The 27,781-nt window shown below is 47.3% G+C and overlaps 1 protein-coding gene across 1 annotated transcript in view; it reads right to left on the minus strand.

Annotated features, from left to right (window-relative positions):
- The window catches only part of GLA (galactosidase alpha), a 51,893-nt gene extending 25,467 nt beyond the window's left edge, over positions 1–26,426 (minus strand). The window contains exons 1-2 of the mRNA XM_069213499.1: positions 26,036–26,426; positions 3,605–3,779 (exon numbers count right to left, since the gene is read on the minus strand). Of these exons, the coding sequence (XP_069069600.1) occupies positions 3,605–3,779; positions 26,036–26,187 (327 nt within the window). The 5' untranslated portion in view covers positions 26,188–26,426. The remainder of the gene's footprint in view (positions 1–3,604; positions 3,780–26,035) is intronic.
- Positions 26,427–27,781: the final 1,355 nt, after the last annotated feature.

Here is a 27,781-nt window from a genome sequence, read left to right on the forward strand (position 1 = left end):
AAAAAAAAACAAGCAAAAACAGGGGGGTGGGGTGAGGAAGAGGCAGAGCAAGGAGAAAGCAGTGCGAATGAGGTAAAGTCAAGGAGCAGGCATGCATAAAACAGATGAGAAAAGAGGGGGCCATTTAATGTTTGCAAAGTTCCTAGTCTCTCGCACTCTCTCTTTTTCTTTTTTTGCTCCCTTGTCTGTTTTTCCTCTTTAGGACCCTGTTAAAGCCAAGTCCTAAAATCGCTGCCAACACTTCCGGGATCCTTAATCCTGTTGCAGGTCCAAAAAAAAAAAAAAAAAAAAAAAAAAAAAAAAAAAATGGCAGCAGCACCACCAGATCTGGAATCCTAATTGTCTTTTTTTTCTATTTACATTATAAAGTGCTCGGTGCAGATTAATGAAAATGCCGAGGAGTTTCGTCCAAAGCCTTAGACTGGCAACAGTGTTTTGCCAAAGCTTCAGTTCCAGATCATCCGAGCATTTATTCTCAGAAGAAATGGCAGTAAGCTAGAATCCTGACACATTACGTTTAATAACGAGTGATATTTTTAAAGTGAAACACATGAATAGATGATTATTAAGCATGTGGCCACTTTATTCTCAATCTAAATGCACTGTTGCAATTGTGAAATAGGACTGTGGCATTTAGATGCTATTATAGCAGAGTCAAATATTAAGCTACAGTGCAATGAATCCTTATTCAAACATTATCAGTGCATTATGGGAGATGTATGCTATTACTACAGGGTCACAACGCATTTGATTGATAAACACATGTGTTGTGTACACCTTAAACCACTCACCTGTGATCAAGGCATTCAGCCGAAATGTTTGGATGTTACCGGAACTGAGGCTTTGGCATTTTTGTTTGGACTTTAAGTATGGGTTTGGGGCACCCCGTCCGGAGGAGGTTGTTGGAAATATTATATTATATATATATTTTTTTGTTTTAAAAATGGGCTGAGGGCTAGTGGAGCAAGATCTTTTTCTGTATTCATTGGACATGGACTATGCATTAGATTCATCTAGGTATGAAGTAATAATGTAGACCATTCTAGTATCCTTGGCTGGATGCAGTCTAAAAAAGAAGCACTGGCAAAGCTAATAGGTCTCACTGTTTTTTTCCTATTGCCCTTGCAAATTCAATTAGCATAGGAAGGGGGGGGAAAAAATAAAATAAAAAAATAAATAAAAAAAACACACCCTGGTTTGCATTTTCCACTTGTATGCTAGACCTTTTTCGAATGTTGGAAATACAGTAACTTAAAAAGGATTTGCACACTTCCACAGTATTGCATTTCACTTGACAATGTATAATTGAAACGATAAACAACCACATTGCAAAAATGCACAAGTCTATGCGGTTTCTCCTAGGCTCTGTGTTGCCTGCTACACCCACTAATGTATTTCATGTATGATTGACAATGCTTTCATTCACCCACTGTCTCACCACTCTGTAAGAGTTTTCTTTTGCACATGTGACATGATGCATATATCTTACAGAACAACTTTGTACCAGTATTCCTCACTTTTCAGGTAAAATTGTTCCTTTTCTCTCCCTTGTGAATTATGAATGTCCCTAGAACCTTTTGCATGCCTCATGTCTTTCTGCCTTAATCTCTTTTTGCCCATATTCCTGCTACTTATTAAGAATTAATTCCAGCACAAATTGCTTCTCCTATAGCCCACTCTAATGGTCACCATCACATCAGTAATGTTTCAGAAAGGAACTAGAGTAATATGTATGGATAGTTTCCTTTGGAGAGGGAAAAATACAATAAAAAATCCCAGTAACCAATTGAAGAATGTGTGGGAGACAGCTGAATAAAACCTGCAATCATGGAATGCTTCACGGGGGGTTGGAGGGGCGGACACACACCCACACACAACACATCTACAGGTTTCAGAGTCACCTGTTCCAAGTCCTATACAACACTGGCCAGATAGCCAATCGTAAACAAAAATTAGCAGCCAGCTCTAGGTAGCTCTTAAGACATACAGGACGATCATATCTCAAACTGTAAAAGTCCAAGCACCTGGTTTCTTGTGTTTATTTAACTGTCCCTTCCCAAAAAAGGCAATGATTGGACAGAGGTTACTGAATGTTATTTCCTGTGTCACTCTGAATTATAGTTTCTAACCCTCTCCACCTCAAGGTGGTCAAGTACCCTGGGTATTCAATTTTTGTTGCACCAGTCCCATCACCCTGAGTGTAGCACACAACACTACCAATTAAACAGGAATTTAAGACGTGGTCTGATTACCTACACACCAAAAAACCCTACCCATGTAAAAGTGATTAACATATTAGGCGAATTAGGTAGCAGCATTTACATCCTCACAAACATCAAAGATTTAGGACAAATGGTAAATATATTCCCGTCTAAAGAATGTTTTTGCAGACTGCTGGAACACAATTCCACTACATGGCTTGCAAGAACTGTGCAACCATGTGCTGTTCAATTTTGTTGCCTTGTCTTTCTCTTCAGTGAACTAAAAAATGAGCAAGTTCACAAGGCAGTCTCCAATAATTGAGGTCTCTAGCTTACCCTCCCCTCATATATGGTGTGTGGGTTGACAAAGTCTGTGCTGTTTACTGTCGGGTAGCAACACAGGCCTTCTTGACAATTGCCAGCCACAAGATTAATGAGAAATAAGGACTTGCTGTTTTGGAGCGCCTCTGTTCAGGCTTCACAGTTTTGTCACAAAAGCTAAATAGGATTATCAGCAAGCCAGTAATGTTACATTGTTGATAATGTGACCTTTATGCAGGGGTCAGCCCAAATTCTTTTGCTAAAGACCATCTTTGCTGGCTGCAGAACTCTGTGCACTTTAACCTGATAACAAGTGGTAAAGTGCTTGTGCTCCTCCTTTCAAACTGGAGCAACTGGCATACCCACCTTACCAATAAGTTTCTAGTATATAGTGCCAAAAGTGTATTTAAGGTCAGTAAATTAAGTGTCAATGGTGGCCTGCAGCACCCATTATGCCACCCACTGCAGTGACAAAGCAGGCTTGTCACCAGTAGCCTGGCTGTGCAGCTTTAAACTGCAAATTCAGCCCATCATAATAATGCAGACAGGCTTAAAACCCTACTTTTAAATATTTATAAGTCACCACTAAGTCTTACTGCCCATTAAGGCAGGATGCATTGTATTTAAAACTAGGCTTTGCAAATGGTAATTTTACACATGTCCTAATAGTGACTAACACCTCAAAACTATTTTCATTGTACCAGAGTTGGCGGTTTCATAGAAAGGCACTGGGATACCACATTAGGTCTAATAAAGGTTATATCCACTTAGGAAAGTTACGTATATAATTAGTAAATGTTTTGAGAGAAAAAAAGTTTTTTGTACCAGCTTGGAAAAAGTCATCAAATCATATTTTAAAAGATAAGTCTGATGGCCTCAACCAAATCCATGCACTAGACGAGTTCATGACTTCATGCCATTGGGCAGCTTGGCTTTTACCTGGCTGCATACTGCACTAGGAAATGTTATACAGACAGACCTGTAATGATCCATGAAGTCACCATTTAAAAAAAAAAAAATAGCCATTGTTTTTATTTCAGCTTCCTTTATCTAAATGGTTTGAAAAATTAGCCACTACTCACGTAATCAGCTAGTTTACGGATCCCACTAGGGAAGCGGGTTGGATGCGGCTGGAGACGGCCCTTGAGATCTCGAGAACTATCTAGCCAGCAGTCATCAATGCAGACAAATTCATAGCCAGCCTCCTTCCATCCTTCTGTAACCATGACATCTGCCATCTGCATGAACAGGTTCTCACTGTTGGGGACAAAAATCAAACATCACTAAAGTTACAATTGAAAAGAAATCAATCAGAAAAGACAATGAATTCTGGCAGCAAGAATGTCCTCATTAAGGCACTTATCCATGTAAGTCACACCCCTCAAACCCACCATTCAGAAATTACAGGATTAGTCAGCTTCTCTACCTTCATATTTTATTGGACGTAACTTGCCACTATATTTACCATCACAAGAGACATTTAAAACTGCATTTATAAACTTAGGCAAACACCAACATTTCTGTAGCCAACCCGCCCATCATATGATCCATGCATATAACAATCCAACACAATTAGGTGCCCATTCAAATAACGGTTTCTCTTGAGTAGTCAGCAAGCAGAAAGAGTAGCCACTCTCATGCCCTCCAGGTTGAAAACATGGTCCTGAAAAGTTATTTTAAAAGGGTTGCTAGCACACCACTTCACAGATCACAAGTCTCTCAAGGGTCCCTCATTCAGTTCTTTTGATTCTGTAATTTCAGTACAGTTCCAGCCGGCCAACCAGTGATTAATTTGTAAATGAATGAGTACCTGTACCTAAAGCGCCACTCAGATGCCCCGTGCCAGTGCTATTAAATGTCAGTGCACCGAATACCAAGGCTATGTAGTCTCAAATTCACCTCAGGCCTCTAATCCACTACCAGACACTGCCTGCCTCTATCTCTTGAAGGTTCCCACTTTCTCCCTTTGTAACTGTTTCCCTGTCTTTCGCCTTTCCAGTGTGTATGTTTTTCCCCATTCACTCGATATGTGATAAGGGAAAATAAGTGGTGGTCCTCAAAAACAAGTGGTAGTGGGCATCACCAGCTCAAATTAAGCATTGCAGTTGATGTATTTAGTCAAAGCAGGTGTTACGCAAGACTGCACAAGGTTCATATTTCTAGTGAAATGTATTAATTATTTTTCACATTTATCCACGTTAGTCTGTTTTATGCTGCTGTAATCAGTATAACTATGAATTGTTAAAGAGGACCAGCAGTATTGCTCATAAACGGTATCTTTCTCAAGAGGGCCCCGCTGTGACTATCATGTGTGTGAAAAAATGTGGAACTGACCTGATGAAGCACGGAATATTTAAAAAATAAAATAAAAAAAAAGTGAATGAAGAACTGTTTAGTGACTTACCATCTGTGGAGTGTAATGCTAGCAACTCTTACAATATATTTATAAACATCTTTTGAAGAAATTCATACTTCCTAATGTTCTACTGCAAGTTAAACACTTTTCTTTTAATTAGGTGTATACCACTTTTGGGATTAAAGTCCTCTACAGAGAGTGTGAAAGTTGTGCAATCCTGCCCTCTATTTATTTTCTGATCACATATGTTTTTGTCCTGCTTTTAGTTGGAAAATCAGTGCAGTCACCTGGTGAGACTATCCCTTTACTTCTCCATCACCATCACCAGAGGTGGGTAAGTGTATCCTCCTTGATCCGTACTGTCAACTGGGCACAAATGTTAGAACAAGTCTCATGAAGAGTGGGCATGCTTCTGCAGTTACCAGAGGATCGACAATTTCTGCTTCTCCCATCTAGGTCTTTGTCCAGTGCTCCTGCCAGATACTAAAAGCCAGTCTCAGGCAATATGCAAGAGACGGTACCAGGAAGGGGGGCAGTGGAAAATATTTTCATGTGTGAGAAAGTGCATGCAGGTAATCCTAAACTGGTTACTTAATTTTTTTAGATGCACACTGCATTTGGCTCAGCCACAGACCAGTCCACGAAATGCGCAAGTCAGACTGTTAGTTCGATAAAAGGAGTATTTGCATACCAACACAAAGGAAAATACGGCATTCACAAACAATACACAAAGTAACCTGAGGTCAAAGCTCTAGCTTTCTAACAGGCGGTGTTAGACCTGGTAGCTTTAGTGTGGTCTTACCCCAACTTTTTTGCCAGTCTCCATTTTTTGTTTTTTTAAATCTGGTTTTAGAACTCTGCGCACTTTACCACTGTTGATTAGCACTAAAGTTATTGTGCTCTCTCCACTAAACACGGAAACATTAGCAGATTTAAATGTACTAATAAGTCCCTAGTAAAATATGCTCAGAATCTGCTTTACAGAGTTGCGCAAGCACCTAGTTGACAGTGAACTGTGACCTCAAGAAGCTTGATGAGGAGGCGAACCTCTGAGCTAGCACCAGAGTGTCGGGTATCAGGGGTAGAAAGGGACACACACAAAGGTGGTCTGGGCTCCCACCAAAAGAAAGGTGAAGGGGGGGGGCGCAGGAAGGGTGGAATAAGGTTCTCTAAAGACCCCCAAAAATAATTCCCAAAGGAGTAGTGGTAACCAGTCCCTGCCTACTACTAAAAAAGGGTTATTTGACCATAAGACAGGGAGGTTTGTTCCCTTAGAGTGCTCCATGTTTGGTCACTCTAAGGGCAACTACAAATGTCCCAAGAGAGCATAACCTCCCACCAGTGGGCAGACACCTGGGTTGGCTAGTATAGAGCTTGGGGCGAAGGTAGTCCCAGAAAGTTTTGAGGAACAGATAGAGATAACCCTTGTGCCCTGGGGGATAGACTAATGGTGCTTAAAAAAAAAAAAAAAAAAAACTCACATGCCTACAAATGTTTCCAAGTATAGACAGTGGGTCACTATTAATGGTCAACTGGTCATGGGAGCCAGCATGACAACTGTCATGTGTCAGCTGAGCAGGTCCTACCGAACACATGCCACCAGACATCTGCCAAGGAGTGGGGTGGGGAGTAAAGGACACAGGAAACTGGTCCCTGAAGTTCCCGCAGTGGAGTCTGACGGAGTCCCAGAGGAGGAGCCCCAAAAGAGTCAACTGGGGAGGACATTGCTGCCCTAGGTGACCTAACCGAGCTTGCTGGCTGGCAAGTTTAGAGTGGGCCCACCAGGGAGGAATTCTGCAAAGCGCAGAGAGTGTCCCACCCTTAAGGGCTTGAGGCGACAGGCCTCAGCCCATGCAGCAGTTAAAGCCTCTGGGGATCACCTAATCTACTGGGTGAATGATCTCCTCTGCAGGGAACCTAAGGCTCTGGGTACAGGGGCTGCTTGTGTGATGGTGGTCCTCCAGTATTACTGAGCGTTCCTACTGGGTTTGGCTCATAACATACCCCAGGGAAGATATTTAGGGCAAGACAACACCTTAGCCAGGCTTGTTTCCCACTTCTATTGGCCGAGAATGAAGACAGCCTCAGATACATTCTGCAGGACCTGACACCTGCCAGGCCAGTGGGAAGTCAAGGAAAAAGCTTCCCTGATCCCAGTCATTGGAACCTCCTTTAAAAAGGGCTGGTATCAATGTTATTGGACCCCACAGCAGCCCTCGATAACAGGCTTATCCAGGTCTTGGTGAACCATGCCACACGCTTCTCAGAGAAAACCCCTCAAAAGGATGGTGACTGCACCTGTGGTGACTAGAACGGAGATGGGGATCCCCAAGGAGATAGTGTCTGACTGAGGCAATAGTTTCATGTCTGATTACATGAATTATATGTGGGATCAGTGTGGGGTAATTTACAAGTTCACCACACCCTATCACCCCCAAACCATTGGTCTAGTTGAAAGATTCACCAAGACCTTGAAGGGAAAGACTGCGGGCCTACCTGAGGCCATGAGGCATAAGTGGAATGTCCTCTTGCCATGCCTTCTCTTTGCCTACAGGGAGATGCCACAGAAAGGAGTAGGGTTCAGCCCCTTCGAACTCCTCTATGGCCACCTTGTCTGGGGACTTCTGAGTATTGTCGAGGAGGGGTGGGAGAAAGCTCTGAGGAAACCCCACCAGGATGCGGTCAGTTACCTGCTGGCCCTCTGGAACCAGATGTACTGCTGTTGGAAAAAGGCCCAGAGCAATCTCAAGGCCAGCCAGGAGGTAATGGGACATGGTATGTTCAGCAGACCACTAGTAGAGTTTTAACCTGACCAGAAAGTATGGGTCATGGGGACAGTAGGGCTCAGAGCTCTCCAGGACCTCTGCACTGGCCGATACGAAGTCAAGGAGTGTAAGGGGGACGCCACTTAGTGAACCTCCAAACCCCCTAGGAACCCACTAAGGGTGCTCCATGTCAACAGGCTAAAGCCTCACTGAGAGGACCGAGGTGAGCATGCTCCTTTGGACATATGAGAGTGTGAACCTCTCCCGGACCACCTCTCTGCACAACGAGAGGTCAGTGGAGAGTGCCAACCTCTCTGCCACAATGACCCTAGAACAGTAAGGTGAATGATACCAGTTGCTGAGACAGTCAGCCTCAATGTTTTCAGTCATCCCTGAACTCACACACACACACACACACACACACACGTGTGTCCATGGTATTGAAACGGGAGACAGCCCCCCGTAAAAAACTAAATTTACAGTTTGTCCAACAGGGTGAGAGTCTGCATCAATGAGGAAGTCTCTAAGATGTTGGCCTTACGGGGTGATTGAGACCTGTAACAGTCCCTGGACCAACCCTGTGGTGCTGGTACCAAAGGCTTCTCAACCAGGCACCAAGCCATAGCTCCGGTTCTTCACAGACTACTCAACTATCACCAGTACTGATGCACACCCATCCGCAGAGCAGATGAGCTCACTGACAGGCTAGGCGCTGCCAAATTCCTCAGTACTTTTGAATTGAGATCAGGGTACTGGCAGATCGCCTTTACTGTCAGCTTTCTTAACCACAGAGGGGCAATACCAGTTCCGGGCGATGCCCTTTGGATTGAAGAATGCCCCTGCTACCTTCCAACAGTTGGTTAACAGGGTCCAGGCTGGAAAGGAGGATTTCTGTACTGCCTACCTAGACAATATTGCAGTCTACAGTTCTAGCTGTGAGGAACACCTGCATCACCTCCATGAGGTGCTTTAGGCCCCGCAGCTGGCAGGCCAGACAAACAAGGCCAGTAAGTGCAAGTTTGGGCAAGGTTCTGTGGTATATGTAGGACACCTGGTAAGTGGAAGAAAGGTAAAGCCCCCCCAGGCTAAAATTCAAACCATCATGGCCTGGCAACCGCCTAAATCCTAGACAGATGTTACAGTCTTCCTAGGCCTCATTGGCTACTAGGGAAGATGTGTTAATGTCTATGGCACAATTGTTGCCACCTTAAGCGAGGGGACTTCCAAGAAGCAGTCCAGATTGGTCCTCTGGACAGAGGCTCACAGAAACCCTTTGATTCCCTCAAAGAAACCATGTGTGCAGCACCTGTGCTCAGGACCCCCGATTTCTCCAAGAAATTCAGCATGCAGACAGATGCTTCAGAACATGGCACAGGGATAGTCTTAGTACAGCTGAATGAGGAGGGCCTAAACTGTTAGCCTTCAGTAGCAGGAGGCTATTTCCATGCGAACAGAGGTGGAGTGTCATTGAAAGAGAAGCTTTTCCTGTGGTCTGGGTACTGAAGAAGCAGAGACCATACTTGTAAGGAAATGCCTCCTTGGCATGGTTGCCCCCTGACTTTTTGCCTTTGCTGATGCTATGTTTACAATTGAAAGTGTGCTGAGGCCTGCTAACCAGGCCCCAGCACCAGTGTTCTTTCCCTAACCTGTACTTTTGTATCCACAATTGGCAGACCCTGGCATCCAGATAAGTCCCTTGTAACTGGTACTTCTAGTACCAAGGGCCCTGATGCCAAGGAAGGTCTCTAAGGGCTGCAGCATGTCTTATGCCACCCTGGAGACCTCTCACTCAGCACAGACACACTGCTTGCCAGCTTGTGTGTGCTAGTGAGGACAAAACGAGTAAGTCGACATGGCACTCCCCTCAGGGTGCCATGCCAGCCTCTCACTGCCTATGCAGTATAGGTAAGACACCCCTCTAGCAGGCCTTACAGCCCTAAGGCAGGGTGCACTATACCATAGGTGAGGGTACCAGTGCATGAGCATGGTACCCCTACAGTGTCTAAACAAAACCTTAGACATTGTAAGTGCAGGGTAGCCATAAGAGTATATGGTCTGGGAGTCTGTCAAACACGAACTCCACAGCACCATAATGGCTACACTGAAAACTGGGAAGTTTGGTATCAAACTTCTCAGCACAATAAATGCACACTGATGCCAGTGTACATTTTATTGCAAAATACACCCCAGAGGGCACCTTAGAGGTGCCCCCTGAAACTTAACCGACTATCTGTGTAGGCTGACTAGTTCCAGCAGCCTGCCACACTAGAGACATGTTGCTGGCCCCATGGGGAGAGTGCCTTTGTCACTCTGAGGCCAGTAACAAAGCCTGCACTGGGTGGAGATGCTAACACCTCCCCCAGGCAGGAGCTGTGACACCTGGCGGTGAGCCTCAAAGGCTCACCCCTTTGTCACAGCCCAGCAGGGCACTCCAGCTTAGTGGAGTTGCCCGCCCCCTCCGGCCACGGCCCCCACTTTTGGCGGCAAGGCTGGAGGGAACAAAGAAAGCAACAAGGAGGAGTCACTGGCCAGTCAGGACAGCCCCTAAGGTGTCCTGAGCTGAAGTGACTAACTTTTAGAAATCCTCCATCTTGCAGATGGAGGATTCCCCCAATAGGGTTAGGATTGTGACCCCCTCCCCTTGGGAGGAGGCACAAAGAGGGTGTACCCACCCTCAGGGCTAGTAGCCATTGGCTACTAACCCCCCAGACCTAAACACGCCCTTAAATTCAGTATTTAAGGGCTACCCTGAACCCTAGAAAATTAGATTCCTGCAACTACAAGAAGAAGGACTGCCTAGCTGAAAACCCCTGCAGAGGAAGACCAGAAGACGACAACTGCCTTGGCTCCAGAAACTCACCGGCCTGTCTCCTGCCTTCCAAAGATCCTGCTCCAGCGACGCCTTCCAAAGAGACCAGCGACCTCGACATCCACTGAGGACTGCCCCTGCTTCGAAAAGACAAGAAACTCCCGAGGACAGCGGACCTGCTCCAAGAAAGGCTGCAACTTTGTTTCCAGCAGCCTTGAAAGAGCCCTGCAAGCTCCCCGCAAGAAGCGTGAGACTTGCAACACTGCACCCGGCGACCCCGACTCGGCTGGTGGAGATCCAACACCTCAGGAGGGACCCCAGGACTACTCTAAGACTGTGAGTACCAAAACCTGTCCCCCCTGAGCCCCCACAGCGCCGCCTGCAGAGGGAATCCCGAGGCTTCCCCTGACCGCGACTCTTTGAATCCAAAGTCCCGACGCCTGGGAGAGACCCTGCACCCGCAGCCCCCAGGACCTGAAGGACCGGACTTTCACTGGAGAAGTGACCCCCAGGAGTCCCTCTCCCTTGCCCAAGTGGAGGTTTCCCCGAGGAATCCCCCCCTTGCCTGCCTGCAGCGCTGAAGAGATCCCGAGATCTCTCATAGACTAACATTGAAAACCCGACGCTTGTTTCTACACTGCACCCGGCCGCCCCCGCGCTGCTGAGGGTGAAATTTCTGTGTGGGCTTGTGTTCCCCCCGGTGCCCTACAAAACCCCCCTGGTCTGCCCTCCGAAGACGCGGGTACTTACCTGCAAGCAGACCGGAACCAGGGCACCCCCTTCTCTCCATTCTAGCCTATGCGTTTTGGGCACCACTTTGAACTCTGCACCTGACCGGCCCTGAGCTGCTGGTGTGGTGACTTTGGGGTTGCTCTGAACCCCCAACGGTGGGCTACCTTGGACCAAGAACTGAACCCTGTAAGTGTCTTACTTACCTGGTAAAACTAACAAAAACTTACCTCCCCCAGGAACTGTGAAAATTGCACTAAGTGTCCACTTTTGAAATAGCTATTTGTGAATAACTTGAAAAGTATACATGCAATTGAAATGATTCAAAGTTCCTAATGTACTTACCTGCAATACCTTTCAAACAAGATATTACATGTTAAATTTGAACCTGTGGTTCTTAAAATAAACTAAGAAAAGATATTTTTCTATAACGAAACCTATTGGCTGGATTTGTCTCTGAGTGTGTGTACCTCATTTATTGTCTATGTGTATGTACAACAAATGCTTAACACTACTCCTTGGATAAGCCTACTGCTCGACCACACTACCACAAAATAGAGCATTAGTATTATCTATTTTTACCACTATTTTACCTCTAAGGGGAACCCTTGGACTCTGTGCATGCTATTCCTTACTTTGAAATAGCACATACAGAGCCAACTTCCTACAATACTCGTTTGGCAACTCACTTCCAGGTTCAGACAGACCACAGGCCCCTCGGTTGGCTCATGAGGATAAGGGGTGAAAATCCTAAACTCTTGGTGTTCCATCATAAAGTCCATTCTGTGTAGGAAGATGGAACATTGCCCAAGGTCTGACCACGCCATGCAAATGCTCTCTCTGGATTCTTCTTTCTTAGTGAAGAGAGCTCCCAAGGGGTTGGGTGGCTCTCCCAACTTTCAGCTGTGTGTGTGGGGGAGAGGGGGGTTTGGGGGGGGGACACGTTAGACTTGACAGCCTTGGGGTGGTCCAGACACCCCCCAAAAGTATTTTGCCTGCCTACCTTTTTTTCTAATTTTTTTTTGCTGGTTTTAGGACTCTGCACGCTTTTCCAGAACTAAAGTGCTTATGATCTCTCACCTAAACATTCTGCTATTGGCTCCTACCCAGTTGGCATATTTTATTTATTTATAAGTCCCCAGTAAAGTGCACACAATGTGCCTAGGGACCATAAATTACATACTAATAGTGGGCCTACAGCACTGATTGTGCCACCGACATAAGTATCCCCTTAACCATGACTCAATTGCAAGGCCTGTGTGGTCAGTTTACTGCCACCTTGACTTGGCATTTAAAACCCCATGACAATCCTTAAACCCCCCTTTTATTACATATATGTCACCCCTAAGGTAGGCCCTATGTGACTCACAAGGCAGGGTGCAGTGTATTTAGAAGGCAGGACATGTACATGCCATTTTTCACTATTGTAAGGCCTACTCCTCTCAAAGAAGACCAGCATTGGGAAATCCTTAATATACTTTTAAGCTGTAATTCCAGATCAGAACAAAGTAGCTATATCATCCTCTTTACCTGTTAAGTCGGAAAAACATTACCATTTTAGAAATGCCACTTTTAGAAAGTAGCCATTTCTCTACTCTTACTGTGGTGTATGCCTTACAGCCTGTCTCCAATGCACGTTAGGGCTGGGTGACAACTGCATGTGATATTTCCATCCACACAGCCACAAACAAAGGACGCTCAATTGCATCTGCATATTGATGGATCTTCCTGGGCAGGAAGGATGGGGAGGGGCTCACACTTCAAAGGGTAGTGGCCTAACCCCATACAAAGGATTGATTACCCCCCCCCACAGATAGCCTGGCAGACAAGGCATTGCTGAAAGTGAACTGGTGCACTCAAAGCCACACTCTGAAGCCCTCTTCCACTCCGCCCCCCACACATACCCCAAAAGCACTTTTGGGTATATGTAAGGAAATGCCTCCTTGGCATGGTTGCCCCCTGACTTTTTTGCCTTTGCTGATGCTATGTTTACAATTGAAAGTGTGCTGAGGCCTGCTAACCAGGCCCCAGCACCAGTGTTCTTTCCCTAACCTGTACTTTTGTATCCACAATTGGCAGACCCTGGCATCCAGATAAGTCCCTTGTAACTGGTACTTCTAGTACCAAGGGCCCTGATGCCAAGGAAGGTCTCTAAGGGCTGCAGCATGTCTTATGCCACCCTGGAGACCTCTCACTCAGCACAGACACACTGCTTGCCAGCTTGTGTGTGCTAGTGAGGACAAAACGAGTAAGTCGACATGGCACTCCCCTCAGGGTGCCATGCCAGCCTCTCACTGCCTATGCAGTATAGGTAAGACACCCCTCTAGCAGGCCTTACAGCCCTAAGGCAGGGTGCACTATACCATAGGTGAGGGTACCAGTGCATGAGCATGGTACCCCTACAGTGTCTAAACAAAACCTTAGACATTGTAAGTGCAGGGTAGCCATAAGAGTATATGGTCTGGAAGTCTGTCAACCACGAACTCCACAGTACCATAATGGCTACACTGAAAACTGGGAAGTTTGGTATCAAACTTCTCAGCACAATAAATGCACACTGATGCCAGTGTACATTTTATTGTAAAATACACCACAGAGGGCACCTTAGAGGTGCCCCCTGAAACTTAACCGACTATCTGTGTAGGCTGACTAGTTTTAGCAGCCTGCCACAAACCGAGACATGTTGCTGGCCCCATGGGGAGAGTGCCTTTGTCACTCTGAGGCCAGTAACAAAGCCTGCACTGGGTGGAGATGCTAACACCTCTCCCAGGCAGGAATTGTCACACCTGGCGGTGAGCCTCAAAGGCTCACCTCCTTTGTGCCAACCCAGCAGGACACTCCAGCTAGTGGAGTTGCCCGCCCCCTCCGGCCAGGCCCCACTTTTGGCGGCAAGGCCGGAGAAAATAATGAGAAAAACAAGGAGGAGTCACTGGCCAGTCAGGACAGCCCCTAAGGTGTCCTGAGCTGAGGTGACTCTAACTTTTAGAAATCCTCCATCTTACAGATGGAGGATTCCCCCAATAGGGTTAGGATTGTGACCCCCTCCCCTTGGGAGGAGGCACAAAGAGGGTGTACACACCCTCAGGGCTAGTAGCCATTGGCTACTAACCCCCCAGACCTAAACACGCCCTTAAATTTAGTATTTAAGGGCTACCCTGAACCCTAGAAAATTAGATTCCTGCAACTACAAGAAGAAGGACTGCCTAGCTGAAAACCCCTGCAGCGGAAGACCAGAAGACGACAACTGCCTTGGCTCCAGAAACTCACCGGCCTGTCTCCTGCCTTCCAAAGATCCTGCTCCAGCGACGCCTTCCAAAGGGACCAGCGACCTCGACATCCTCTGAGGACTGCCCCTGCTTCGAAAAGACAAGAAACTCCCGAGGACAGCGGACCTGCTCCAAGAAAGGCTGCAACTTTGTTTCCAGCAGCCTTGAAAGAACCCTGCAAGCTCCCCGCAAGAAGCGTGAGACTTGCAACACTGCACCCGGCGACCCCGACTCGGCTGGTGGAGATCCAACACCTCAGGAGGGACCCCAGGACTACTCTGATACTGTGAGTACCAAAACCTGTCCCCCCTGAGCCCCCACAGCGCCGCCTGCAGAGGGAATCCCGAGGCTTCCCCTGACCGCGACTCTTTGAATCCAAAGTCCCGACGCCTGGGAGAGACCCTGCACCCGCAGCCCCCAGGACCTGAAGGACCGGACTTTCACTGGAGAAGTGACCCCCAGGAGTCCCTCTCCCTTGCCCAAGTGGAGGTTTCCCCGAGGAATCCCCCCCTTGCCTGCCTGCAGCGCTGAAGAGATCCCGAGATCTCCCATTGACTTCCATTACAAACCCGACGCTTGTTTCTACACTGCACCCGGCCGCCCCCGCGCTGCTGAGGGTGAAATTTCTGTGTGGGCTTGTGTCCCCCCCGGTGCCCTACAAAACCCCCCTGGTCTGCCCTCCGACGACGCGGGTACTTACCTGCAAGCAGACCGGAACCGGGGCACCCCCTTCTCTCCATTCTAGCCTATGTGTTTTGGGCACCACTTTGAACTCTGCACCTGACCGGCCCTGAGCTGCTGGTGTGGTGACTTTGGGGTTGCTCTGAACCCCCAACGGTGGGCTACCTTGGACCAAGAACTAAGCCCTGTAAGTGCCTTACTTACCTGGTTAACCTAACAAATACTTACCTCCCCCAGGAACTGTGAAAATTGCACTAAGTGTCCACTTTTAAAACAGCTATTTATGAATAACTTGAAAAGTGTACATGCAATTTTGATGATTTGAAGTTCCTAAAGTACTTACCTGCAATACCTTTCGAATGAGATATTACATGTAGAATTTGAACCTGTGGTTCTTAAAATAAACTAAGAAAAGATATTTTTCTATACAAAAACCTATTGGCTGGATTTGTCTCTGAGTGTGTGTACCTCATTTATTGTCTATGTGTATGTACAACAAATGCTTAACACTACTCCTTGGATAAGCCTACTGCTCGACCACACTACCACAAAATAGAGCATTAGTATTATCTATTTTTACCACTATTTTACCTCTAAGGGGAACCCTTGGACTCTGTGCATGCTATTCCTTACTTTGAAATAGCACATACAGAGCCAACTTCCTACATTGGTGGATCAGCGGTGGGGTACAAGACTTTGCATTTGCTGGACTACTCAGCCAATACCTGATCACACGACAAATTCCAAAATTGTCATTAGAAATTGATTTTTGCAATTTGAAAAGTTTCCTAAATTCTTAAAAGACCTGCTAGGGCCTTGTGTTAGATCCTGTTTAGCATTTCTTTTAGAGTTTAAAAGTTTGTAAAAGTTTGAATTAGATTCTAGAACCAGTTTTAGATTCTTAAAAAGTATTCCAACTTTTAGAAGCAAAATGTCTAGCACAGATGTGACTGTGGTGGAACTCGACACCACACCTTACCTCCATCTACAGATGAGAGAGCTAAGGTCACTCTGTAAACTAAAGAAAATAACCATAGGCCCCAAACCTACCAAAATACAGCTCCAGGAGCTTTTGGCAGAGTTTGAAAAGGCCAACCCCTCTGAGGGTGGCAACTCAGAGGAAGATGATAGTGAATTGGAGGAAGATTCCCCCCTACCAGTCCTATCTAGGGAGGACAGGGCCTCTCAAGCCCTGACTCCAAAAATACTAGTCAGAGATACTGGCTCCCTCACAGGAGGGACCAGCACCTCTGAAATCACTGAGGATAACCCCAGTGAAGAGGACATCCAGTTAGCCAGGATGGCCAAAAGATTGGCTTTGGAAAGACAGATCCTAGCCATAGAGAGGGAAAGACAAGAGATGGGCCTAGGACCCATCAATGGTGGCAGCAGCATAAATAGGGTCAGAGATTCTCCTGACATGTTGAAAATCCCTAAAGGGATTGTAACTAAATATGAAGATGGTGATGACATCACCAAATGGTTCACAGCTTTTGAGAGGGCTTGTGTAACCAGAAAAGTGAACAGATCTCACTGGGGTGCTCTCCTTTGGGAAATGTTCACAGGAAAGTGTAGGGATAGACTCCTCACACTCTCTGGACAAGATGCAGAATCTTATGACCTCATGAAGGGTACTCTGATTGAGGGCTTTGGATTCTCCACTGAGGAGTATAGGATTAGATTCAGGGGGGCTCAAAAATCCTCGAGCCAGACCTGGGTTGACTTTGTAGACTACTCAGTGAAAACACTAGATGGTTGGATTCAAGGCAGTGGTGTAAGTAATTATGATGGGCTGTACAATTTATTTGTGAAAGAACACCTGTTAAGTAATTGTTTCAATGATAAACTGCATCAGCATCTGGTAGACCTAGGACCAATTTCTCCCCAAGAATTGGGAAAGAAGGCGGACCATTGGGTCAAGACAAGGGTGTCCAAGACTTCAACAGGGGGTGACCAAAAGAAAGGGGTCACAAAGACTCCCCAGGGGAAGGGTGATGAGACAACCAAAACTAAAAATAGTAAAGAGTCTTCTACAGGCCCCCAAAAACCTGCACAGGAGGGTGGGCCCAGAGCCTCTTCACAAAACAATGGGTACAAGGGTAAAAACTTTGATCCCAAAAAGGCCTGGTGTCATAGCTGTAAACAGCATGGACACCAAACTGGAGACAAGGCCTGTCCCAAGAAAGGTTCCACTCCAAACTCCCATCCAGGTAACACTGGTATGGCTAGTCTCCAAGTGGGATCAACAGTGTGCCCAGAGCAAATCAGGGTCCACACTGAAGCTACTCTAGTTTCTGAGGGTGGGGTGGATTTAGCCACACTAGCTGTCTGGCCGCCTAACATGCAAAAATACAGACAGCAACTCTTAATTAATGGGACTAGAATAGAGGGCCTGAGGGATACAGGTGCCAGTGTCACCATGGTGACAGAGAAACTGGTTTCCCCTGGCCAATACCTGACTGGAAAAACTTACACAGTCACCAACGCTGACAATCAGAGAAAAGTACATCCCATGGCAATGGTTACTTTAGAATGGGGAGGGGTCAATGGCCTGAAACAGGTGGTGGTCTCCTCAAATATCCCAGTGGACTGTCTGCTTGGAAATGACCTGGAGTCCTCAGCATGGGCTGAGGTAGAACTAAAAACCCATGCAGCGATGCTGGGTATCCCTGAACTGGTGTGTGTGAAAACAAGAGCACAGTGCAAGGCACAGGGTGGAAAAGTAGAGCTGGAGTCTGGAAAAATGGCCCAGCCTACCAAGAGAACAGGAAAGTCAGTTGGGAAACCAACTGCAACACAGCAAAAGAAAGGGAACCTCTCTTCTCAGGAAGAAGTTCTGCCCTCTGAGGGAACTGAGCCTTTGGAGCTTGAACCGTATCAGGTTGAGCTCTTAGGCCCAGGGGGACCCTCAAGGGAGGAGCTGTGTAAGGGACAAGAAACCTGTCCCTCTCTTGAAGGCCTTAGGCAGCAAGCTGCTGAAGAGTCCAAAGGCCAGAAAAATGGAACGCATAGGGTCTATTGGGAAGATGGACTCCTGTACACTGAGGCCAGAGACCCCAAACCTGGTGCCACTAGGAGAGTGGTAGTGCCTCAGCTGTTCAGGAAGTTCATCCTAACATTGGCCCATGACATTCCCCTTGCTGGACATTTGGGACAAACCAAGACGTGGGAGAGGTTAGTCAACCACTTCTACTGGCCCAATATGTCCAACATGGTTAAGGAGTTTTGCCTCTCCTGCCCCACCTGTCAAGCCAGTGGTAAGACAGGTGGGCATCCAAAGGCTCCCCTCATTCCACTTCCAGTGGTGGGGGTTCCCTTTGAAAGAGTGGGTGTGGACATAGTTGGTCCACTGGAACCTCCCACAGCCTCAGGAAATATGTATATCCTGGTAGTAGTGGATCATGCTACCAGATATCCTGAAGCTATTCCCCTTAGGTCGACTACTGCCCCTGCAGTAGCCAAGGCCCTCATTGGTATCTTTACCAGAGTGGGTTTCCCTAAGGAGGTGGTGTCTGACAGAGGTACCAACTTCATGTCAGCATACCTAAAGCACATGTGGAATGAGTGTGGGGTGACTTATAAATTCACTACACCATACCATCCACAAACTAATGGCTTAGTTGAGAGATTCAACAAGACATTAAAGGGCATGATCATGGGGCTCCCAGAAAAACTCAAAAGGAGATGGGATGTCCTCTTGCCATGTCTGCTTTTCGCTTACAGAGAGGTGCCACAGAAGGGAGTAGGATTCTCACCCTTTGAACTTCTGTTTGGTCATCCTGTAAGGGGACCACTTGCCCTTGTTAAAGAAGGCTGGGAGAGACCTCTCCATGAGCCTAAACAGGACATAGTGGACTATGTACTTGGCCTTCGCTCTAGAATGGCAGAGTACATGGAAAAGGCAACCAAAAACCTTGAGGCCAGCCAACAGCTCCAGAAGTTTTGGTATGACCAAAAGGCTGCACTGGTTGAGTTCCAACCAGGGCAGAAAGTCTGGGTTCTGGAGCCTGTGGCTCCCAGGGCACTCCAGGACAAATGGAGTGGCCCTTACCCAGTACTAGAAAGGAAGAGTCAGGTCACCTACTTGGTGGACCTGGGCACAAGCAGGAGCCCCAAGAGGGTGATCCATGTAAACCGCCTTAAGCTCTTCCACGACAGGGCTGATGTCAATCTGTTGATGGTAACAGATGAGGATCAGGAGGCAGAGAGTGAACCTCTCCCTGATCTTCTGTCATCAGACCCAAAAGATGGCACAGTAGATGGAGTGATCTACTCAGACACCCTCTCTGGCCAACAGCAAGCTGATTGTAGGAGAGTCCTACAACAGTTTCCTGAACTCTTCTCCTTAACCCCTGGTCAGACACACCTGTGTACCCATGATGTGGACACAGGAGACAGCATGCCTGTCAAGAACAAAATCTTTAGACAATCTGACCATGTTAAGGAAAGCATCAAGGTGGAAGTCCACAAGATGCTGGAATTGGGAGTAATTGAGCGCTCTGACAGCCCCTGGGCTAGCCCAGTGGTCTTAGTCCCCAAACCTCACACCAAAGATGGAAAGAAAGAGATGAGGTTTTGTGTGGACTACAGAGGGCTCAATTCTGTCACCAAGACAGATGCTCATCCAATTCCAAGAGCTGATGAGCTCATAGACAAATTAGGTGCTGCCAAATTCTTAAGTACCTTTGACTTGACAGCAGGGTACTGGCAAATAAAAATGGCACCTGGAGCAAAAGAGAAAACAGCATTCTCCACACCTGATGGGCATTATCAGTTTACTGTTATGCCCTTTGGTTTAAAGAATGCCCCTGCCACCTTCCAAAGGTTGGTGAATCAAGTCCTTGCTGGCTTGGAGTCCTTTAGCACAGCTTATCTTGATGATATTGCTGTCTTTAGCTCCACCTGGCAGGATCACCTGGTCCACCTGAAGAAGGTTTTGAAGGCTCTGCAATCTGCAGGCCTCTCTATCAAGGTATCCAAATGCCAGATAGGGCAGGGAACTGTGGTTTACTTGGGACACCTTGTAGGTGGAGGCCAAGTTCAGCCACTCCAACCCAAGATCCAGACTATTCTGGACTGGGTAGCTCCAAAAACCCAGACTCAAGTCAGGGCATTCCTTGGCTTGACTGGGTATTACAGGAGGTTTGTGAAGGGATATGGATCCATTGTGACAGCCCTCACTGAACTCACCTCCAAGAAAATGCCCAAGAAAGTGAACTGGACTGTAGAATGCCAACAGGCCTTTGACACCCTGAAACAAGCAATGTGCTCAGCACCAGTTCTAAAAGCTCCAGATTATTCTAAGCAGTTCATTGTGCAGACTGATGCCTCTGAACATGGGATAGGGGCAGTTTTGTCCCAAACAAATGATGATGGCCTTGACCAGCCTGTTGCTTTCATTAGCAGGAGGTTACTCCCCAGGGAGCAGCGTTGGAGTGCCATTGAGAGGGAGGCCTTTGCTGTGGTTTGGTCCCTGAAGAAGCTGAGACCATACCTCTTTGGGACTCACTTCCTAGTTCAGACTGACCACAGACCTCTCAAATGGCTGATGCAAATGAAAGGTGAAAATCCTAAACTGTTGAGGTGGTCCATCTCCCTACAGGGAATGGACTTTATAGTGGAACACAGACCTGGGACTGCCCATGCCAATGCAGATGGCCTTTCCAGGTTCTTCCACTTAGAAAATGAAGACTCTCTTGGGAAAGGTTAGTCTCATCCTCTTTCGTTTGGGGGGGGGGGTTGTGTAAGGAAATGCCTCCTTGGCATGGTTGCCCCCTGACTTTTTGCCTTTGCTGATGCTATGTTTACAATTGAAAGTGTGCTGAGGCCTGCTAACCAGGCCCCAGCACCAGTGTTCTTTCCCTAACCTGTACTTTTGTATCCACAATTGGCAGACCCTGGCATCCAGATAAGTCCCTTGTAACTGGTACTTCTAGTACCAAGGGCCCTGATGCCAAGGAAGGTCTCTAAGGGCTGCAGCATGTCTTATGCCACCCTGGAGACCTCTCACTCAGCACAGACACACTGCTTGCCAGCTTGTGTGTGCTAGTGAGGACAAAACGAGTAAGTCGACATGGCACTCCCCTCAGGGTGCCATGCCAGCCTCTCACTGCCTATGCAGTATAGGTAAGACACCCCTCTAGCAGGCCTTACAGCCCTAAGGCAGGGTGCACTATACCATAGGTGAGGGTACCAGTGCATGAGCATGGTACCCCTACAGTGTCTAAACAAAACCTTAGACATTGTAAGTGCAGGGTAGCCATAAGAGTATATGGTCTGGAAGTCTGTCAACCACGAACTCCACAGTACCATAATGGCTACACTGAAAACTGGGAAGTTTGGTATCAAACTTCTCAGCACAATAAATGCACACTGATGCCAGTGTACATTTTATTGTAAAATACACCACAGAGGGCACCTTAGAGGTGCCCCCTGAAACTTAACCGACTATCTGTGTAGGCTGACTAGTTTTAGCAGCCTGCCACAAACCGAGACATGTTGCTGGCCCCATGGGGAGAGTGCCTTTGTCACTCTGAGGCCAGTAACAAAGCCTGCACTGGGTGGAGATGCTAACACCTCTCCCAGGCAGGAATTGTCACACCTGGCGGTGAGCCTCAAAGGCTCACCTCCTTTGTGCCAACCCAGCAGGACACTCCAGCTAGTGGAGTTGCCCGCCCCCTCCGGCCAGGCCCCACTTTTGGCGGCAAGGCCGGAGAAAATAATGAGAAAAACAAGGAGGAGTCACTGGCCAGTCAGGACAGCCCCTAAGGTGTCCTGAGCTGAGGTGACTCTAACTTTTAGAAATCCTCCATCTTACAGATGGAGGATTCCCCCAATAGGGTTAGGATTGTGACCCCCTCCCCTTGGGAGGAGGCACAAAGAGGGTGTACACACCCTCAGGGCTAGTAGCCATTGGCTACTAACCCCCCAGACCTAAACACGCCCTTAAATTTAGTATTTAAGGGCTAACCTGAACCCTAGAAAATTAGATTCCTGCAACTACAAGAAGAAGGACTGCCTAGCTGAAAACCCCTGCAGCGGAAGACCAGAAGACGACAACTGCCTTGGCTCCAGAAACTCACCGGCCTGTCTCCTGCCTTCCAAAGATCCTGCTCCAGCGACGCCTTCCAAAGGGACCAGCGACCTCGACATCCTCTGAGGACTGCCCCTGCTTCGAAAAGACAAGAAACTCCCGAGGACAGCGGACCTGCTCCAAGAAAGGCTGCAACTTTGTTTCCAGCAGCCTTGAAAGAACCCTGCAAGCTCCCCGCAAGAAGCGTGAGACTTGCAACACTGCACCCGGCGACCCCGACTCGGCTGGTGGAGATCCAACACCTCAGGAGGGACCCCAGGACTACTCTGATACTGTGAGTACCAAAACCTGTCCCCCCTGAGCCCCCACAGCGCCGCCTGCAGAGGGAATCCCGAGGCTTCCCCTGACCGCGACTCTTTGAATCCAAAGTCCCGACGCCTGGGAGAGACCCTGCACCCGCAGCCCCCAGGACCTGAAGGACCGGACTTTCACTGGAGAAGTGACCCCCAGGAGTCCCTCTCCCTTGCCCAAGTGGAGGTTTCCCCGAGGAATCCCCCCCTTGCCTGCCTGTAGCGCTGAAGAGATCCCGAGATCTCCCATTGACTTCCATTACAAACCCGACGCTTGTTTCTACACTGCACCCGGCCGCCCCCGCGCTGCTGAGGGTGAAATTTCTGTGTGGGCTTGTGTCCCCCCCGGTGCCCTACAAAACCCCCCTGGTCTGCCCTCCGACGACGCGGGTACTTACCTGCAAGCAGACCGGAACCGGGGCACCCCCTTCTCTCCATTCTAGCCTATGTGTTTTGGGCACCACTTTGAACTCTGCACCTGACCGGCCCTGAGCTGCTGGTGTGGTGACTTTGGGGTTGCTCTGAACCCCCAACGGTGGGCTACCTTGGACCAAGAACTAAGCCCTGTAAGTGCCTTACTTACCTGGTTAACCTAACAAATACTTACCTCCCCCAGGAACTGTGAAAATTGCACTAAGTGTCCACTTTTAAAACAGCTATTTATGAATAACTTGAAAAGTGTACATGCAATTTTGATGATTTGAAGTTCCTAAAGTACTTACCTGCAATACCTTTCGAATGAGATATTACATGTAGAATTTGAACCTGTGGTTCTTAAAATAAACTAAGAAAAGATATTTTTCTATACAAAAACCTATTGGCTGGATTTGTCTCTGAGTGTGTGTACCTCATTTATTGTCTATGTGTATGTACAACAAATGCTTAACACTACTCCTTGGATAAGCCTACTGCTCGACCACACTACCACAAAATAGAGCATTAGTATTATCTATTTTTACCACTATTTTACCTCTAAGGGGAACCCTTGGACTCTGTGCATGCTATTCCTTACTTTGAAATAGCACATACAGAGCCAACTTCCTACAGTATAAGTACTGGGTCTCTAACCACACAAAAAAAAACAATTTGATATTTTTTGGATGAGGAAGTGAACCTTGGTCAGATGGACTTGCTGTGCTGCTCAAAGGACTCAAGTGGACTGCTTTCTGCTTGTCCTGTTGCCTGCTGCTCCCTGACCCTGCTGGATGGGCGAACCATCCACTACTGTTTGACCAACATGCCTCTGCCCTCCCTCCAAAGTGATCTCCAAGGGCTTGCCCCCTGATCTCGGCAGTCTCAGGGACATCAACGACTGCCTACAACTCTTCTGGTGCTGCTTGACTATGTCATCTGTCAGCCTCTCCCTTGCCTGAGGTGCCCCCTCAAGGCTCTGGGCCTTGAGAAGTGGGTTCTGCTGGACTATGCCTGCTGCAAGTCTCACCCTTGCCTCTGATGTGCCCCCCTCCAAGCTCTGGGCCTCAGAAGTGGGTTTTGTAGATGTTTGCAAAACACAAAATATTGCCTTGATTGAGGGAGAAATTCAACTGCATCACTCCTTCGACACTGCTGCTGTTCGATGACAGTGGATTCACAGATGCACGGTGTGGAAAATACAGATGCATCGTACCCTCGAAGTTGATGCTTTGCTCCATCCAAGGTACTATTTCAGCAGACCCTGTGTGAATTCTGTAGCAGACCTATCATCCATCGTAGTAAGTCTGAACTTTGGATTTGCACCAGACCCTTGCAACCTCAAGTAACCTTTTGACAACAAGTGACTTCTAAGCACTATTTTGGATTTAATCTTTAAAAATTAATCTCGGCTTCTACTGGTGGGATTTGTCGTTTTGGTCTTGTTTTACTCAAATAAACACTCTCTGTTTTATTTAAGTCGAGTCTTTTTGTTGTGCTTTTACTGCGTTACTGTATGCATTATTGCACAAATACTTTAAACACTGTCTTAAGGTAACCTGCTTGCTCCTTCCCAAGCTACCAGAGGGTGAGCACAGGATAATTGAGGATGTGTTGTGACCTACCCTGACTAAGATTGAGGTCCCTTCTTGGACAGGATGCATATCTACCAACTAGAGACCCAATTTCTAACAGGCAGGTTCCCGAGTCCCGCTCCCCTCTTGGTAGTGTTTATTCACACGCAGCGCTAGGAGGAACCAGTTGCCAGGTGTTCTTGAGTTCCTCAATGTTCGGGTCCTCCCCATACGTTTGGGAGGAGGGTAGGGTGTGTGAGTGTTAGGCTACTGGTGCTCATCCTCAATCAGGCCTTGGGCCATCATGGAGGATACCTCCTCTCAAAAGCAGTCTCTATTAGATCATGCTCCCTGCCTTTCTGCTGTGGCCCCCGGCATAAGGGGTCAAAGTCCTCACTACGCACGCAGGCTACATACTGTTTTATTGGCACACCAGCCCCACCTGGCATATGGGGCTCACCAACTTTAACCTGCAAACGGGCAATGACCCACTCGAGGTCTCCTCACACCTCACTACAGGGATCCAATCCCCCTCCCACTGGATAATTTCTTTATAGTCCATTCACAGACACATACACTTAAAATGTATGTAACACACACAAGCCCTGCGTCATCCCTGTATTGTACCAATCACACATACACCCAGTAACTTGTATAAAACACGTACGGACCAGCACTACACACCATACCAATATAGGCAAAGGGATTTTAAATAAGTGAGTCTGTAGGCCTCAATCTAGTGAGGCAGGTAAAAAGGCCTGTTAACTTCTACTGGTCACTGTACGGTAAGCTGCCACCCCCATGTGCCCCTTCCAGTCCAAAAGGACTGCAATCCAGGACACATGCTTATGTCATGGCATACATGACAACCAGTGCTTTAAATGGGCCGGTACTGAGTACCAACACTTTTATTTTGAGATTTAGAGTACCTGCACATCTCAAGAAAAACATAAGACTTTTAAATGGAGAGTACGAGCACTTCTCAGAAACAAGCAGGTACTCAGACACAGAGTACCTGTCCTTTAATGTTTGCATTTCAAGCACTGGTGACAACAAATCAGCATCCACTTTGGGCACATTTCTATCACGGTGCAGGGAACTTTTCGGTTCCAACACCTCCCTCTTAGAAAAAAATGAACTACCTATTCGAAAAATGCAAAAGCAGTGGCAAATATATATATTTTAAATATGACCCGGTCTGTGTCCGAAGGGTTGAGAAGACGGTAATCCTAGAACAGCAAACCTTTTATGCCGTTTTTAGAAGAAGAAAAAAAACAAAAAAAAAACACCCACCACCCACAAACCTAAATTTAGCTATTTGCTCAACTTCCTTCCCTCCAGGAGAATCTGCAAACCCTGGGTATCTTTATAACCCTCAAGATGGTGAAGGAAAAAAAAAAAAACACACACACACACACATTACACTTGCTTGGCATGAATAACTTCTGGGCCAAAACGTTCTAAACGTTTAAGCGAAATCACCCCCAACACATCAAAAAACACAAGAAAGCTTAAAACTGGGAAGAACTGAGTAGTCACCTGATGCAGTTGTGCGGGTCAGATTTACAGTCTGTGTTACACATGAACCTCTGCCAATGAAGCCACCCCATGGTGGGAGTCAGAGCCAGTCCATTGTCCAACGCCCGGGTTCCACCCAAGCAGAACAACAACAGCAGAACAGCAGACATCATTAGCTCTTCCTACAAAAACACCAAAAACTCTCTAATCCGCTTCGAAAACTCCTCGATTTATCTTCCGGCTTCTCTCCCACGCCCAACCCCTCAGCCAATGGCGTGACAGCTCAGACTCGTTGTCCAATCGGACTCACGCTGAAAGTTAGGGAAGTATCTCAGGAGGCTGTGCGCGCTCCACCTCCGGTTTCAGGGGTATCGGAGTCAAGTGATTTCAGTGTGATGAGACCCCTGAGATCATCTGACACAATGTGACTCGTGACGTAGCCGCAGTGGGAGGACTGACCTGTTTCTTGGACCGCGTCAATATCAACAAACAGAGCCGCCATGTTAGACTGGTATTTTGTTTACAGGGTAAAGTAATAGCCGTAAATTTCATTAGCGTTGTGTTTTTGCCACAGAGGAAACTATAAAGGGCTACCTCTGAAGGTTGCAAACCCCATATATTCCACATATTTCCATATCCCTTCGTGTACATGGAGGGTTAACTACCGTAAACTTTTTTGAACATAGCTGTTCAGCCATTTTTCTGTTTTACTTCAAGGTCTTGCTTTGTTCGATAAAAACAGTGAACTACGCAAAACCTATAACTCGTTCGCTAGTGATCCCCGCAGTGTCTTTTCTCGCTCTTCACGTTCTGCATAGCCCAGGGCACACGCTGGCCAACTTTAAAGCAAAGGGCGAGCTCTTCTCGGAGACGGAGCACTAAAGGTTGTGTAGATAAACAAGCGGACAAGCAGGTCTCAAATAGTGGGTAGGTACGCGCAGGTAGACTGTCTACCCACAATTTTAATAGGGTGTACGCCGGGTCCCCTGCAAAAAAGTTTAGCCACAGTGAAAAATTTACTAGCATTCCAGCCAAGAATGAGCAATTTCCTAGCTATCAAGAAGGAAAGTTTCAATTCTATTAACCCTTTGTACGCCACCGACGTAATGGTTACGTCCGTGGCGGCTTATCTCAGGCGCCACTGACGTAACCATTACGACTGTGTACCGGCCCTCAGGGGGAGCGCTACGCTCCCCCTGAGTGCCCCCACCCCCTCCAGGTCAGGGTTGGAAGGGGAATCGCTTCCCTGTCCACCTCTGACCACCCCCCGCCCCCAACATCCCACCCAGCGCCTGATGATGTCAGTGCACGCTCCATCGCACACTGACCTCATTAGAGGCCTGCTAGCGCGGATCGAAAGAGAAATGCTTTTGCATTTCTCTTCCGGTCACTGGAGGGGCCGAAAAAGGCATGAAAGGAGAGGAAAGGCCTTTTTTTTCCTTTCATGTCTTTCTCAGCATTTCTGCTACCCACTAGACACCATTTTTTTTTGTTGAATGAGGCAACGGCCCATTGGGCAAGGGCTGCTCCCCAGCGGGGGAAATAATTTTTCGGCCATTTCTGCCCCCAGGGGAAAGGAAGGGCCAGAAAACACCTAGACACCAGGGATAATTTGTTTTTGTAGTTTGTTTTTTTTATGTGTGGGGAGCCAATTTGTTTTAGGCCATTTTAGCGGGGGGGTGTAGAAACCTCTACACACCTGGGATTTTTTTTAAGTATTATTCTTATGTATAGGGAGAGCGGCCCTGGGGGGGCAAAATATTTTCA

Source organism: Pleurodeles waltl, chromosome 2_1 (genome assembly GCF_031143425.1).
Source record: "Pleurodeles waltl isolate 20211129_DDA chromosome 2_1, aPleWal1.hap1.20221129, whole genome shotgun sequence".
NCBI classification, from domain to species: Eukaryota; Metazoa; Chordata; class Amphibia; order Caudata; family Salamandridae; genus Pleurodeles; species Pleurodeles waltl.